Below are 19,046 nucleotides of genomic sequence, written 5' to 3' on the forward strand. Positions count from 1 at the left end.
AAGCAAAGTTGTACTCCTAATACGTTCTAAGGTAACATACAAGATTCATTGTAATTGCGATGCATCCTACGTGGACCAGACGAAATGATCGTTAAAGACAAGAATAAATGAACATTGAAACTACATTAATAGAAACACAGCAACGAAGTCTGTCATCATTGAACATAAAATTGAGCACAACTATGATTTTGACTGGAACGTTTTAGATGAGGAAAAGAATTATAATAAAAGATTAATTTCAGGAATAATTTTCATAAAAAAACAAAGAAATGAATTTTAAACCTACAAAATGATACGGATTTATTAAACCCCTTGTATCACGAAAACTTAAAGTTTCTTTGTTTTAAATTCTAGATATTTATTAATAATTTTATGTTTATTTTTATTTCTGTACTGTTGATTGCGTTCTCATACTTGCGTTATTCTTATTGCGTTCTGACTCAATAATGACATCTCTTTGTAATCAGATAGTTTGTAATAGACCATCGTGAATTTTTAATATAAGTTTTTAGAGAATTTGACTTATATAATTTTAAATTTAATACCATTTTATTCTATTGACTTAATTTTAATGAAGTACATCTAACATGGTTTCAGTTTATTCAATAAATATAACAGACGATATAGAAGTTTTCAATTATTGACGATAGTTTATGATTTGGCGACTTGGCGAGTAAACACATTATTTTATATCTCTATAGATGGCTATTAACATTTTTACATTGAGAATGACGCAATACTAGAGTCGAAACGTCTGTATTTAAATTTTTAATATATGTATTATACATGAATATCTAGTGTTAGTTCACATAGGCATTTCCTTACATTATCATTATTGAGTTTATCTGTGGAGCCTTATATTGTAATTTAAACTTTTATATTGCTAATTATTAATTAATAAAGCTATTTAACATTGTAGGCGTGAAGACCATGTCTGAATACAAATTTAGACCATTTTTTGCATATGTATAGTGAGTGCAAAAAGTATTCGTATAGAGAAAATTTTTTAAAAAAGCTTTATTTTTAAAAAGTAAATATTATATTATTTAGCGAGAAATGGATTAGCAAATTAATGTCAAATCGATATCGATACAATGATTTCAATACTAATTCGACGTCTTGATTCATTTTTCACTGAATAATTAATTTCGCTGATAATTAACAATTTATTCATAAAGAATAGACTATATTTCTTGAAATTATGTATACCAAAAAGATGTGTATTATTGAGTTATCCAAAAAGTTCGTGCCGATTTTGATGGAAAATTGAAACGCAGAAGATTTAAATTTTAGTTATATTTATTAAATTATATAGGTGCTATTCTGTTCTACAACTTTTCTCCATCTTTCAGGCAACTTGAAAATTTCGTCCTTCCAGAATCTCTTAGATTTTTCAGCGAAAAACTTTTCTAAGTGATTTTTTACCTCGACCAAAGAGTTGAAGCTTTTTCATTAAGGGAATTTTGTAATGATCGAAATAGGTGGAAATCAGAGGGCGCGAGGTCTGGTGGATGGGATAGAACATCCCAATCGAGCTCCAACAACTTTTGTCGAGTTATCAAAGACACATGAAGCCGCGCATTGTCCTGATGAAATACGACGCCTTCCGATTCGCTATTTTTGGACGTTTTTGTTCAATTGCTGTCTTCAATTCGTCTAATTGGGAACAATACTTCTCTGAATTTATCGTCTCGTTGTTTGGTAAAAGTTCATAATACAGGATCCCTTTCCAATCCCATCAAACACAGAGTATGACCTTTGGATAAAGATCGGCTTTTGAGGTGGCTAAAAGGTGGTTCATTCCGCTTTCCCCAAGATCTTTTTCGCTCAACTTATTGTAAGCTTATTGTAAATGATCCATTTTTCATCCCCCGTCACTACTTGCTTCAAAAATGGCGTCGTTGCGTTTATAGAGTCGCAAATGAAAATGCGATCCATCAGATTTTTCTCCGTTAAATCGTGGGGAACCCATACATCAAAACGGTTTATGTAGTCAAGCTTCACAAAATGCTCGTGGATGGTGGATTTTATCAACATTTCTGCTAATGTCGTATAGCGTGGGTTATGCTCGATCAGTGTTTTAATCTAATCTTCTGTGATGGAAGGCCTACCGTTCTTGATCTTCAAGGTTGAAATCATCAACTTTAAACCTAGCAAATCACTTTCGCACAGTTCTTTCAGCTACAGCACTTTCACCATAAACAGTGCTTGTTTGCCGCTTGTGTGGCATTTTTGCCTTTCCGGTAAAAGAAAAGCATTAAATGCCTAAAATGCACTTTGTTTTCTTCCATATTCAAAGGCATATAAAACTGACAAAAATTAACGTATCGCAATCAAATTTTTTTCTAAGTATGCCTGAAGTACCGTCTTTTATGATATGTACGCATGTCATTTGTTTTCAATCTGATATATTTAGACCTGTCCTTATGCCACCTATCAAAAATCGGACGAATTTTCCGGATAACCCAATAATTATAGAAAATATATCATCTGAAAAATCAACGAAAAATTCTATTGTTTGAATGCTCAAAAAATTCGTACAGTCGAGAAATTTAGCTTCTAGAATCAGAAATACATGAATACGAACTTCATTTGTTTATGTTAGAACAGAATATGTATATATTCATTGTATAAAATTGCTAATTAATGTTTATTTTTTACAAATAAGACTTTTATAAAAAATTTTCTTGTTTACTTTTTGTTCTCACAGTATATGCGCTTTTTCAGAAAATATTCCAAAGCGAGTTGAAATGTTCAAGATTAAATAAAGAAGACATCAGTATTATGAAGAAGTAAGTTACTTATCGATAACTGCACAACCTCTTTTGCGCTGACTGTCATCAGCTTTAAATCTTATTTATTATTATTACGTTATCTACAAAATTGTATACGATATTGATGCAGTAAGAAAGAACTTCGTCCAAAAAGAAAAATTCTTTCTTACAATATAACTGACTAATTTAATAACATCTGTATTCAGAACACGCTTTTATCGATAAATACTTCATACTTACTTTTTTTATCTCAAATTCTCTAATATATGTAATGTTAAATAAGCACTAACATTGTTAAAAACGCATCCTGAACGGATCATAGTTTTTCATATCAGTTATTATAAAATCAGATTTGAATCACGTTTATATGATATTTTATGTCAATAATAATAATACGGATGTTATAGTAAACTCGATTAATGTGTAACGTGTAACAAAAAATTTCTATTAATAAAAGAAAATTGGAAGTGTTTTAATATACATATTCATTGAAAAATATATCAATAAAAATTAAATATTTTATTTATAATTATTAATTTGAAACTATTAATTAATATTTTGTAAAAAACAAATTATTTTTGTTTAAAATTTAGAAAAGTATTAAATAACTGTATAAAGAAAGCGCCAAATGCGATTGAGGCTAGACATTGGTACTTATAAATATTTTTATGTAAATTTTAATATTTTCCAATTCATATATAAAATTGCGTATTATCGTTAATCGAACTTGAGCAAAATAACAAATTGAAGCTTAAAATAATATAAATTATAAATTAAATTGATTTGATAATGCTCATGCTGCTAGTATTAAACTTATTATGAAAAACCTCAGCTGGAATTCGAATTTTGAGTACCTATCATATAACTCTTATGACGGAAATGTGAAAAATGAAAATTTTTATGTATACGTATATGTTGTTATAATTCATATATATATATATATATATATATATATATTATATATCTTTCAGTATTTGTGCGTGCATGCGACCAAACTTTAAGATTTTATAGGAAATTTAATTCCGAACAAAAAGTTTTTTATAAAGTTTTCTATAAACATGGATCAAAATTGCTTCCTTAAAAAGTTAGCGTTTAAAAATGTCTAAAATCGCTATTATTTTATACATTTTTATAAATACAATATATGCATTTTTTTATAATAACAAAAAGTATCGAAACGAAAGTGATAGAGAATTCATCTTTCAAATAAAATCAGAATTGTAATATAATACATTTCATAGGTTTTTGGATAATTAGTTTTAAATGTACAAAAGTTTTTCAGCTATCGACTAGAACTTTTGTAAAGACTTTTTTTTCTTCATGTATAGAGAAAGAATAGAAAGTGAAAAAAAATTAATTCTTTAAAAAAATCAGAGTATTTTTTTCAATTGTTTTCTTTCGTCGTCGTGCGTAACTTGCTGTTTGTAATGTAATAAACAATTTCTTGCGCAATCACGATCGATGAGAGTGTATTTAGCGCTAATTGTATATAGTGTTCCTAATAGTGTTTCTAGATAGAAATACTAGTTGCATACCTTGAGTAGCGCTATTTACTTTGATATTTGAATAATTTTTGGATTTATCTGTCAAAATTGTATACTTCAGCAAGATGACTGAAATGCTATCTGAGCGACAGAAGAATACATTTCTTGGATCTTTTTTCAAAAATCGATGTCATCCACATCCTAATACAATTATTAGGATCTAATCCTGATACAATTACTAGAAAATAATAAATTAATTATTAAAAATGGTTATTATTGAGTGTGGATTTCAAGAAAAGTGATAAAATGTGATTTCGAATCGGAAAGTATTTCCAAAGGTAGCCGACTTGTAAAAAGTCGTCATGTATCCGTTTCTAAATATTGATTTTAAAAATAGATTGGATCGAAGGATCCTCGTTATCCGACTAATGCAAATGAATCACTCTATGGAATTAAAATAGAGATAAATAGATATAAATTATAATCTGAATAATACTCTTTTTATTAAAAATATTTAAAGCTAAATACTGATTGATTATTAGCTTATCATTTAGCTAATCAGTCTTAATGTCAACAAATCCATTGAATCAATCTAGTATTGTTAAATCTGTACCAGAAGTTGTGCTTCTCATTTCTGATTTTGTTTTAATATTATATATTAATTGTGCTTTTTCAGTTCTTTTAACAGTGATTTTGGTTTATGTAGATACTTCTGTATTCGTATTGTAACAGAATAGGATACTCAATTCTCTCGTCTTCAGAGCTTCTGAAAGGTCTGTCTAACAATTTTCATCTGTCTGAATACCAGAATTTTTTGAGTATTTGTGATAAATTCTAAATCTATGCGTTAGTAGAATTATTAACAATTTTGCATTGTAATATTTTCGCTTATAGAGTACGTAAAGAAAAAATAAAAGCACGTATAATACAATTGGAGTGTAAGCTATCGATTAAATGTACTTAAAACTCAATTGGGACAGCCGTTATTGAGATCCGATCTGGTGCAACTCACCGGTTTACGGCTTAAAGGAGGCACTACAGTGTCTCAAGCCATGTCTTAGCGTCAAGTCTCCAGATTATTTAAAGCCAGATAATTTGCTTGTTTACTCCAGTTTCTTGCTCGTATCGTAAATCGTTTCATATGGGCCTCAGATACTTTTTTATCTCTTATCCGAAAAAATAGATCGTAAATAAATAGATTTCTGAGATTATCAGACTTTTTTCCATCAACAAAATGAACACTGCATATTCTTGAACTTTTTACTCGTCTATGGCTCGGTGTCGACGGTCATTTTTTGTCATTTTTTCTGAAGTGAATAAAAGTATTTTATTAAAACAAAGCTACTGAATACTATGGATCTCTATTCGAATTAATTTTAATATGAAATAATTACTCCAAACGATTCACTCGAATTCATTTTCCTTTTCACTCAAATTCCCGTTTCTTTCACCAAGAAATGAATAAAAAGAGATCAGGATTTTTTAATTTCACTATTTCTGCAATTAGGAACACTTTCGAGTAGAACGGTTCATTTTTAAAAAGATCAACTATTTAACGGATTACTATACATATTTTAACAGATGTATCCAAAAATTATTCAAATATAACAGTAGATAGCGCTGCTTAAGATATGCAACTAGCGTTTTGAAAAAAGATCCAAGAAAAAATATATTCTTCTGTCGCTCAGATAGCGCTTCAGTCATCTTGCTCAAATACGCAACTAAGATTCGCGCGCTTATTTGGCGATTTTTATGAATTAATATTATTAACTATTACAAAATGATACAAGATTTTTCGACTCACAATCAGTTTAATCCGCTCTATCTGTTCATGAGCATTTTCAACAAAATTACTAAAAACATTATATATGTATAAAATTCCAACTGCACATGTTCAAAATGGGGGTACAAGACATTTTAAAGACATAATATGATATTATAAAACAAAAGATATTATATAAAATAGAAGGAATAAAAGATGTTTTAATGATATTTTTAATATACTTAAAATTTATTCATTTTTTACATTTTTTCTAAAATGCTTAGTTTTCGAAAAATTTCGCCGGTACTTTTTATACGCTCTTGTATGCAATGTAACAATATGCTTATATAAACAAATCAAGTAAGAAAACGTCAAAAGCGGTGAAGGCAATTATTTGTACATGCTCGTCTTTCAATTTCTTTAAATGTATTGGTTATTAGCAATAAATATATTACATGGTTCAGAGGTTGAATTAAAACCCGTCCTAAATATTGTAGTTACAGAGAAGAGTAATTATGTGTAACTTTTTCCATCCTAGAAACTAGGATAGAAAAATAGGATAGTTCCTTCTCTGAAACTAACCTATTTAAAATGGGTTTTAATTCAACCTCTGAACGGTATAGTATATTTATCGCCAATATATTACCGATGTGAACCTGGCGCTCAACTTTATCAAAAATAAAAATTAATACTGCAGGCCGTTTGTACTTCGTTTGTACTTGTTTGTACCGATCATTATTTTGTTTGTACCTCAAACAGTTAAACAAAAAGTGAAAAATAAGAAATGGTCAGCGCGCAACTTTAAAATTTTTTAATTTATGCCATTCGAAAGAGAATCGTTTGTACCCGTTTGTACCTCTCTTATTTTCGTTTGTACCTCAAAGGGTTCGGAGATACAGCGCGTTTCAGTTTTTGCGCAACCCCTACATAGCAAATTTAGCGAATTTTAAAAATATCGAAATGGGACCAACGGCATTCGAAAGAAAATCGTTTGTACCCGTTTGTACCTCTATTACTTTCGTTTATACCTCAAAGGGTTCGGAGATACAGCGATTTCAAAATTTCATAAATGCGTCAAGAGGGTAAGTCGGTCATTTTTAAAGATATCGAAATGGGACCAACAGCATTCGAAAGAGAATCGTTTGTACCTGTTTGTACCTCAAAGGGTTCGGAGATACTATATATAGGGATTGCGCAAAAATTGAACTGCGTTGTATCTCCGAACCCTTTGAGATACAAACGAAAATAAGAGAGGTACAAACGGGTACAAACGATTCTCTTTCAAATGGCATAAATGAAATTAAAAAATTTTAAAGTTGCGCGCTGGCCATTTTTTATTTTTCACTTTTTGTTTAACTGTTTGAGGTACAAACGAAATAATGATCGGTACAAACAAGTACAAACGAAGTACAAACGGCCTGCAGTATTAATTTTTATTTTTAATAAAGTTGAGTGCCAGGTTCACATCGGTCAATATATTTAAAGACAAAACGCATTGAAAGACGAGCATGTACAAATAATTCTCCACCGCATTTAACGTTTTCTTACTTGATTTGTTCATATAAGCATATTATTTATACAAGAGCGTATAAAAAGTATCGGCGAAATTTTTCGAAGACTAAACATTTTAGAAAAAAATATTTTAAATAAAAATTGTAGAGGATTTAAAGTTATAGGATTTAAAAAACTCTATTTATTGGCTATGAGTTTGATTTGAGTGGAATCGACAAGGTCAGATCAAGATTACATCAATTTTTTACATTATTTTTAATTTTAGAATCTTTAGAAAAAATTTAGAATAGTTCATGTCAAGAGCTTTTCAAAACACTACAATAAAGTTTATTTTTATTACTTTTCGAATTACGAGGTTTAAAAGACAGTATCGCCGATATTAGCATTTTCCAAGCTGACTGACTAAAATTATTTTGAATGTTGTTCAAGGTCCTGAGTAACATTTGTTAAGATCAAGATTATTATTGGAGGTTATTCCTCTTATTTTCATTGCATTAAAAATTTATTTAAAAAAATGAAAATAATAGAAACAATCTCCATTGATCTTGATTCTGATAAATATTATCCAAATCTTGAACAACATTCAAGAGGTTTTAGTCGTCGATTGAACACCTTTGAGTAATGCTAATGACGGCAGTACAGTACTTTTCAAGCCTCATAACTCGAAAAATACTTAATAAAAATTGAATTTCATTGTGGTATTTTGAAAAACTCTTGACACTAGTTAGATTTTGGAATTGAGAATAAATAGATTTAAAACATCGATCTGACCCCTCTGGCGACGCCACCCAAGGTCAAACTCATAACATCAGTAATTAAATCTTTTGAAATCCTACTTTTATTTGAAACACTTTTTCCTTAAATGCTTATGGCAATTTCGGCTCACATGCTGGGGGAGCGATACACTTGCACACAGTTTAATTAATACACACTACTCATAACGGCCGATTCTTAGTATTTCTTTAAATTAGTCGATTAATGATATGGGCAAATAATATACATCTACTCTGATGCTGCTCTTAAAACGTGGTGCGAGTGCAGATCTTTGGTATTATATCAAATTGCATTATCAGAAATATCAGTGCAACATTTTTTGGACTCGTTCAATTCAAATATTAATTCAGCACTACACTGAGTCAATTTTCATTTGCCAAATACGACGACAATCTGAACGCACTGATACAGCATAATCCGAATGTGTGGCACCGAAAAAGTTCGTATTCAGTGCACACTAGGATGGTCTGTTAAATCCGCTATTAGTTTTCGAAATATTTCGCCATCCTGGCTTTTTATATATCCTGTATATAGATGCATGTAAAATTTAGAAATACTATTACAATATTTAGCTTCCATTTGAAACGCATTTGACGCTTACTTATTTGATTTATTGATATAAATGATATAAGTGATCCGATTTAATTTATTGAATAAGCATTGTTTTGAATGTCATAGGTTTCCTCTAAACGATAAAAATCGTCTTGACAAATGGATTGCTGCTGTTGGAAAACCGGATTGGAAACCGACAAAAGCAAGCAGAATTTGTAATCTGCATTTTAATAAAAAGGACATTATAGAAGGGATGGGATATCAACGTTCTTATTTACGTAAAAATGCTATACCAAAAGATTATTCTTCATTTCTCACAGAAAATGAACTAGTTGATGTAATGTTAAAGCCAAAAAAGATCTGCAATACTACAAGTATTAATAAATCTATAAACATTAATGAAACTTGTAGCTTGGAGAAAAGTGTTGCATGGAATAGCAATAATTTAAAGAATAATGTTAGTATGAGTGAAAATAATAGATCAAATATGTTTGATATTCAAAACCAAAATCAATCAGTTCAAAAAACAATTCACTCTAACACATTTCTCACAAATGAAAAATACAAATTTATTCAAACTTATTCAAAAGAGATCTGCAATTCTGCAAACATTAAATCTGTAAATTCTAGTGAAACTTGTGTTTTTGACAAAAATGCTGTACGAAATCACACTAATTTAAAGAACGATATTAACACTACGATTGAAAATTATGGATTGTGTATATTTGACACTGAAAACCAAAATCAATCGATTAAAAATACAATTTCTCACTTAAATAAAAGATGCAGTTTTTTTCGATCTGATTCAAATAAGATCTACAATTCTACAAGCAGTAATAAATCTATAAGTTCCAATGAAACTTATGTCTCAGAGAAAAGTGTTGCATTAGATCACAACTACTCAAAATATCATAATGTTATTATAAAAAAAAATGATGGATCAAATATATTTGGCACTCGAAATCCAAATCAGCAAGCAATTCTTCAGCCAGGTCAAAAACGTAAATTTATTCGAATTGGTTTAAAAAATGTGCCTATTTTGCCCAGTTCCATTAATTTCAACTATAAAATAAGAAGGGAAATAGATTTTATTAATGCAACAAAAAAAATAAATGAATTATCAAAAAATGTAAAAGATATGAAAGTAAAGAATAGAACATTACAACAGAAGTTGAGAAGATATAACGAAAGAGTTACTTTAATAAAAAAACTGTTTGACTTATTACAACAGGAAAAACTGATTTCTGGTGACTCTTTACAATTAATAAGAAAACAACTTGAACGTCTTATATTACAAACTTCCCAAAATAAAGATAAAAATGAAAGCTACAAATAAGAAAAGAAAATTAAAGATCAGTATTATACGAATAAGGTAAAAGTATTTGTTTTCTCAATATATATATATATATATCTTCTCTAAAGTTTATGAATTTTGACGATAACGTTTTTTTCTCTTTCTTTTTGCAGCATTTTTACGAATTACTTTTATAAAAAAAAATAATCAAGTTGAGTTTTATTATGAAAATGTATATTTCGTAATTGCACAAACATGCTCTTCTGAATTTATCATTAAATAAATTGCTATACAGTCATGGACATTGTTACATCTACTTTTTCTTTTGATGGTTTTTGTAGAATACGCAAAAATTTTCAGAGTATGAGTCACTATCTACGGATGTATGTAATAACATTAAGCGGTTATGGCAGTTGTCAAAGTAATACGGAATTGAAATACACAAGAAACTAAGAAATATACCTTGTGTGACGCGAAAAACATTTAGAATATTAATTGGGTACTGCAAGATTATATGTACCATTATATGATACATATAAAAAAAGTAAGCCATATGAATAATTTTATTTAATAAAGAAAATAGCATAAGGAAAAAATTTCAGGTCTCCCACGTAATCAATTGTCGGGAAGAGTTCCGATAACGCACCGCTAACTGGCTAATTTAAAATAAAATATTCTTATTGATAAAATAGTGTAAAATTACTAGACACTGGTCATGAATAGATGTGTGCTCGAATGAATAGATGTTAGCACTGTGCGCTAACGAGACCTTCCCGATTGCCGCAGGAGATAAAATGAATACCCAGATGAAAGAATATTACGAAGAATAGTACGAAGTTTCATCCCAAAAAGCCACATCATTTTGAGATATCGAAAAAAATGTGATTTTTCATTATCTTTTTTTTCCGTTAAATCCGTTAAAAACGGATTTTTAAAAGAAAAATCATGGCCATAAAGAGTATCAAAAAGATTAGAGTAAGAGTTTTGTCATTTTTGGCCCAAAATTCTGTTTTTAAAAAATTCAAGAATTACAAATCGCATTTTTTATATAATCTGAATGTTTAACTACTTCTATAATAATTCAGCAGTTTAGCATATATTTAATATTTTTTCAGATTTTTGGATTTGGTCAAACATGTCGGAAAAAAATAAAAATTTTTTGACCTAAAATATATCATTATATAATATATTATCTACTGACATATTTACATATATTGACATATTTTAAGTTCTTAAATATAATTATACTTATTTTCAGAATCCCATTTTTTTTGTTTTGGAAATTAAATTTTCCGCGGACAAGTTTTTAATAAATTAACAGCTTTTTGTAAAAATATTTTATGTTCAAATAGGGGTGGATTTTTTCATCATAACAAAGGTTACGAGAATTTCAAAGCTTTGCGTTCAAATCTCGATGAATAGACAGCGAGTAAAGAAAGATTTTTTGGTATTTTTTTTTTTTCAATTTAATTAATGGACTGTTCTCAACAGTTTATGTCTCATTTTGTAGATATTTTGAATATCTAGCAATAGATAAAAACATGGCAATAACCCGCAAATCTTCTGGTATCTTTGAATATCTACATTTTTCATACTGAACTTTTTTCTATACTATAATCATCTTTCGTTTTATGAGCGAAAAATCTGCTTTTTGCAATCTTTCGAATTCTTTTTCATACATTTTTTACATGAGTCACGAGCCTTAAACATATACATTTCTTTTCTGATGGCCTAAAGCTTTTCGTGAAATGAAATGCTCGTTAAAATTTTTTTCTCCGTTCAAATTCTAATTTTACTCGATTATAAAAGGAAGAAACCGTTTGACTTTTGCTGAAAATGTGTAGCTATATCTACTGCAAAAATTAACGAATAATACGATGGAATTTATCACTGAGTTATATTCCAGTACAGCGCCTAGATTTCATGAGAAATATATTGATTAGATTTTGACTAAATAAGTTTTAGCTTTTTTTTTTCTTAGTTGCAATTTAGGTATTTTAAAGAAATATAGGTAAATATCCTGTTTAGGAGAGCCTCCTCCAATGACCTTGACACATGTTGTCAAGGTCATGATCATAGTGAAATTAATAAGCTAAAACGCGCATAATAGGTGAATGTAAAAGGTGATTAAGAACAACTTAAAGTTGATTCAGGTGTCCCTGAAAAGACGCACTTCTGATCTAATTCTAAGACGATTTTTCCTTTGCGAAAATTTTGTCCAAAACTTAGTTTTCAAATTACAAGAAGAAATAATTAGCGTAAAGGGTCGCGTAAAGGACATGAGCAGGAGTGGCGCTCACGTTAGATACGGGCATTTTACGTGCAGGACGCAAACTAATCGGACACATTCACACGTTTATAACATGTACGTTCTCCTCTGTCACACTATCTCTTTGTCTTTCACTTTAAGTATACTAATTTCGTTACATTATAAATTAGAATGATAAAATTGAAATGAATATTGAACTCTTTGAGTATCGAATTGTTTTTTAATTACACTGTTAAAATTGATAGAAAAATGTTGTAATAGAGCGAAATTAGATAATAATTACGTGCGATAAGCATATAAGTATAAAACTATCATTGATATACAATTATTCCAATACATCGAATTCTATCTAGTGAGAAATGATAATGGAATCTACATCGATTCGACGTCGAAAGTATCAAATCGATGATTTGATATCGATTTCGTTCTCAGCAAACGAGAATGGATTAAAATTCTTTTAATGCGTACTTTAAATCCATAAAAATAGATTGAATGGATTGAAAAGGATTGCATCCGACCTGACACTAGTTAACATTCGAAAAAAAACATTCATATTTAAGAGTTACAAATTTTATTCCTAAGACATTTACTACATTACTGAAAAGTCCCGGGATTTTTCAATACGTGGCGCCACTAGAAAATGAACATGATTCATTTCGAGAGGTTCATCTGTCACTAGTTTATGTATGAAGTTTCATGACATTTCGTTCATTCGTTTACAAGCTACAGTCGTTTAAATGCTACTTTCTTCTTCGTTCTCCATCACGATAACGCACCGTCACACACCTTGAAAACGATGGCCAAATTGGACCAATTACGATTCGAATTGGTTGCTCACCCACCGTATTCTCCAAATTGGCCCCCAGCGACTATTATCTGTTCCCAAACCTCAAGCGGTGGCTCCAGGGAAAGAGATTCACATCGAATGAGGAAGTCATCGCGGAAACCGAGGCGTATTTCGAAAGCTTGGACGTTTCGTACTACAGAAAGGGCATCGAAATGTTGGAAAATTGCTATACCAAGTGTATCGCCCTCGAAGGCAACTATGTTGAGGAATAAATATAACTTTGCCCAAAAAACGCTTGTTTTCATTAAAAATCTCGGGACTTTTCAATTCATGTAGTATAATAATTATACCTGAAATTAATTACTTCAAACTGTATTAAAAAACGCATCTTAGTGGGATTCGAATCTGGGACTTCTGGATTATGAATCTTCTATATTATCTGCTATACCATTTCTTCAATTGGTAAATGTGTTATTCATTCTCTACTTCAATTACAATCAGCTAAATTAGTAACAAAATTATATAGATGTAATAAAAATATTATCATTTAATAGATATAATAAAGTATAAACAATTTATATTACTATGAGACAACATGGATGTCAGATAATCTACTCTCTACTCTCATTTGGCCGATGTCACACACTGTGATTAGCCTAATATTCGACTTAGTTTGCGAGTGTTTACATCGATCATTTATTTTACTTCTAATCAAAGAGAAACAGAAAAACAATTTAATTATTTTTACGTTACACTTTTTTGAACTTAGATTAAAATGAAAAATTTTCTACTTATTATAATTTTGAATAATTTAAGTAGCATTTATAGTCCATTTTTAAATAAAAACTTTTTATTCAATTAGATTGAAAAACTGCATTTCATATTCAAAATATTAAATTGAGCAGTATTCACGTTGCACAGAAATTACTGATATTATTTTTGAATTTAAACTGAACTAAAAAAACTGTACTTCCTATTCATAATTCTGAGTCGAGTATAGTATTCATAATGCACAGAAAATGCTAATTTTTTTTAGATTTAAAGGAATAGAGATATGCTCTATGCAATTCCTATAAATGAAATAAAATGCATTCAGGATTGAAAAGAATTCATTTTAACATTTATGAATCGTTTCTGAAAATTTGAATTCATTTTAATCCATTTCAATCCATTCTCGTTTGCTGGGTCATTTCTCATTAGATAAGAACGTTTCTTATAATTCGACGTACTGAAATATTTGTTAAACTTATTGTATCAATATAGTCTATTGTATCCAGTAGAATTAGACTAAAAAAGTTTCATGAAAAAATTGTAAGTTGATATTTCTTTCGACGAAAATTTTCTGAAGACCATCAGAAAAGGAAGCATATGTTTGAGACTCGCAATTCGTGTGGGAAATTGCTTAAAAAATCGAACAGTTGCAAAAAGCAGGTTTTTCGCTTATAAAATGAAAGATGTCGATTCTATGAGGAAAAGTATGAAAAGTGTAGATATTTGAAATACTACAAAACGAGACATCAAACGTTCGGTCCATTAATTAAGTTGAAAAAAAAAATATAAAAATCATCGAAAAAGGCCTTTTTTCCACTCGCTCTTTGTTCATCAAGATTTAAACGCAAAACTTTGAAATTTTTGTAAAATGTAGTTTGTTATAACGAACAAATCCAATCCTAAATGATCGAGATACTATTAATGAGGTACTATTAAAGTCTTCTTACGAGAGATACTATTAAAGACATCCTTACGGGAGTTCGCGTTGTGATTATTAAAGTAATTAAAAATTAAAAACTGATAATATTGTGCTAATTTTATGATTTGTTAGTTTAGTAGATGTATTTATGCATTTAGAGCTCAATAATACTCGATTTTTCTTTAAAATTGTGATTTTTGTGTTATCATTCAAAGTTTAATTATTAAGAGATGATAACTGCAGAGAAAAAAATTGAAATTTTTCTGCAATATATATAGAATATATATGGCTTTACAAGTATGCATATTTATTTATGGAACCTTTATGTAATAAAAAATCGAATTTAATAATGTAATAATATGAGCCAAATTTTTATGTTAATAATAGCAAATTTATACTAATTGCCGATAATGTCAATGTTCTTTAATTACTTTCTTGGAATCCTTTTTATATCATCGAAAATTTGCCCATGATTAACGGTCTTTAATAATATCTCGTTTGTGATATCCGTTAATAAATAGACTTATTCGTCGCGTCACATGCTCCAAATTAACTCGGAGAGCACTTGGATCATAGGTAAGATGGCGGTTGGAACAGTTGCATTCATGTGCTCTAATATTCAGTGACACAAACGGATTTTAGCACAAATGTCACCTAACCTAATTCATGAACCACTCGAACGGGTCGGACATGTGACTCATTTCGTTTCGGATATTTTGTGTTATCTCGATTATTTGAAAAGCGTTTTTATATAAAATAAAATGCATTTTTAATAAAATATAAAAGTTATAAATTAAAATGTCAAGGCTGATTAAAAAATTATTATATTTAATTCAATATTGATGAGAATTTATTTTTCACTTACATTAATTTATATAGAATAGTCAATCCGTAATATCTTAACACAGGAATAACTAAATAAGATTAGCCTAGAATGATAATTTTTATTATGTATCATATGCTAGTTCGTTGGATGGGATTACATAAATATGTTTTCTTTATTATCTCTGATGAAGACTTTACAAATCGAAACGTTTGAAATTTGTAGCGTTATACGAATGTAATAAAAGATGAATTTTATTAGTTAACTATTTTGCTCGTTTTTTAAAGAAACCTTGACATTTTAATTTATAATTTTTATATTTATTAAAGCCTTGACATTTTAATTTATTGTATTGCATTTACATGAGCCTACTTTTCTATATAAAAATTATATTTTTATATTATATTATATTAATATTATTTTATATTACTTATTTTATGTTATTTATTTATTTTATTATTTTATTTTATTAATATTATACTATATTATATTATATTTTTATATTTATATCAAAAATGCATTTATTAAATACAAAATGAAATACTTTTTTCAATATAGAACGTTTCAACCAATTACGCATGCGTGCGTAACATGCCTCGTACCATCTTTTGAGGTGAGGTAAATGGAGCGTGCTCTTAATTGATCTGTGGAATATGCTCTAACGCGAACATCTAGTCGCTTTATTGATTCCGACGACGCGAACGTATTGGAGCGTGTTGGACATGTTGGAACGTGCGACGCGAACAAACCTAATATTTCTATGATAGCTTCTGACTTTAAAGAATACATTCCCTCTCCTGAAACATAATTCGATCAATAGAACAAGAGTAGAAAGAGAGTTTCATACCCAAATATCTATCTTACTTTTTCTAAGTCCGTCTAGAGTCCCTAAAAAGAAAGTCGCGTCAATCTGAATTAAAATCGCGTCTAATAGGGACTCTATTAGAGAGAAGAGCTTGAGACTCTCTACTATGAGTAGAGTCATGGAAGCTGTAATGCGAAGTAATCAGAAGAGGTGAAGTTGTATCAAAATTATAAATAAGCCTATACATCATTATAAAGGTTTCGAATTAAAAATATATAAAAGATATAGATATTATGTGATAAGAAAGTGTCGAAAGTAACATTCTAACCTTGTCATCAATCATATAAGATACTGTAAAACACTTAAAAATTGTCACAATATTAATTTCATCTAAAATCATGAAATGATTTATTATATTTAGGATTAAAATATAAAAATATAAAATTACCAATATATAAGTTTGACAATGGCAAGACATTTTAAAATAAAAATATTGTTAAATGAAAGTATTATTTCATTACTATTTCATATCATTAGTATTTCAGTTCCAAAAGTGTAAAACTATAATTCAACTATAGAAAAACAGATCTACTTCTATCAATATTTTAACATTAATTTTATTTGTCAATATTATATAATAGTATTTAATGTAAATTCTACTCTTATAATTTCTAAAATCTAAATTACCGCGTTCACGATACTCAAAGTGGAGATATAGCATTGATGGTTGGTTTCGCCATTTTACTTCAGGCTATGAAAATTTTGACAAAATTGACGTAACTCTCTTATAATGATTCTACATCCGTCAAGATCAAAGAGATTTCGCCGCATGTTCCGTCCAGTATTATAGGTTTGTTCGCGTCGCATGCTCCACCCAGAGAGCACTTGGATTATAGGTAAGATGGCGGTTGGAGCAGTTGCATTCATGTGCTCCAATGTCAATGAAACGAACGGATTTAGGACAAGTAAGCGTATCACTTATCCTAATCCGTGAGACTACTCGAACGGTTCGGATAGGTACCTCATTTCGTTTCGATTTTTTGTGTTATCTCGATTATTTGAAAAGCGTTTTTATGAAAATAAACCCACTTTCGACCTCGGGATCATATGTATCTTGAAACCTAGTGCAAATGATAAAAGTGAATTCTCACTTGATTGAGTAAATTTCATAGTGAAATTTGACATTTCTCACGTGACATTGCTCGACAAAAAATTCTATTCGAATTGTATCAAATGGTGTCAAAGTGTATCGAGATTAGTCGAAATTAGTTGAAATTTATTCTATTTAAGGTGAATCCGACTGTATTAAGCTGACATCTTTAATAAAAAGATTGATTCAGACATTGTGTAGCACAAAATTTAAAACTTGATTTTTTAAATTTTATTGCACTTTTTTTTAATAATTGAATTCAATGAAATTAAAATAATAATATATACAGAAACACTAATTTCATCAGCGTAGAGAAGCCGAATTTTAGATGTAGCAACGTCGCACTCTCGGTCCCATGACTTGCTCGATTAAAAAGTAAATATTTGTTATAATATCCAGTTTAATATTCTATTACATATTATTTGAAAGAAATTATGCGATGTTATAACCTATACAGAATCGCTAACGTTCGAAGAGCAACATTACCATGTCTATAAGCTCGAATATAAAGTGTCGAAAAATAGCCAAATTACATTTTTTTATTCGATCGTATTTCAATATCATATAGTCGAGAGCATTATCTTTGCAGCATAGAATTAAGTAGATGGATTGGGAGTACAAATAAGTTTCCGCCGTTTTTAATAAAAAATTAAGCATTTATTGTGAAAGAACGGTACATAATGTTTTATTCAAAGTAATGGCCATCGCTAGCCACTACTTTTTCCCATCTTTCTGGTAGCATATGGATACCGCGTCGAAAGAACGCTTCATCTTTTGAGGCTATCCAATCATTGATACAACTTTTGGTATCTTCATATGATGTGAAATTCATATGAAGTGCTGCTCAGACAGGCCATGCGTCATCGATCGGAACAAGTGATAGTCGGAAGGAGCAATGTCTGGAGAATACGGCGAGTGGGGTAGAACTTCCCATTTGAGTGTTTCTAAATAGGTTTTGACCGGCGCCGCAACATGTGGTCGAGTATTATCATGCAGGAGAATAATTTTGTCATGCCTGGAGTAGTAGTGGCGCGTTTTTCCTTGCTCGGCTCAATCAATTGTGTTCGATAGAGAGCCCCAGTAATGGTCTCGTTCGGTTTAACTCATAATACACGACACCAAGCTGATCCCACCAAATACACAACATGAGTTTTTTTCCATGAATATTCGGCTTGGCTGTCGATGTTGAAGCAGGTGGTCCTCATGATTTCCTCTTCTTTGGATTATCGTAGTGGATCCATTTTTCATCTCCAGTGACTATACGATACAAAAGACCCTTTCGTTTATGCCTGGCAAGCAGCATGTGAAAAATCGGCGTTCAACGTTTTTCGGCTTCAGTTCCCAGTATGGAACCTAATTCCCTTACTTTT

General features: G+C 29.8%; 1 protein-coding gene across 1 annotated transcript in view; it reads left to right on the forward strand.

Moving 5' to 3' along the window:
• Window positions 1-10,454, forward strand: part of LOC105622971 (bromodomain-containing protein DDB_G0270170-like) — a 16,564-nt gene extending 6,110 nt beyond the window's left edge. Inside the window, exons 2-3 of the mRNA XM_012204376.1 lie at window positions 8,985-10,230; window positions 10,326-10,454. Coding sequence (XP_012059766.1) covers window positions 8,985-10,194 — 1,210 coding nt within the window. The 3' untranslated portion in view covers window positions 10,195-10,230; window positions 10,326-10,454. The remainder of the gene's footprint in view (window positions 1-8,984; window positions 10,231-10,325) is intronic.
• Window positions 10,455-19,046: the final 8,592 nt, after the last annotated feature.

Source organism: Atta cephalotes (assembly GCF_000143395.1).
Source record: "Atta cephalotes unplaced genomic scaffold scaffold00051, whole genome shotgun sequence".
NCBI classification, from domain to species: domain Eukaryota; kingdom Metazoa; phylum Arthropoda; class Insecta; order Hymenoptera; family Formicidae; genus Atta; species Atta cephalotes.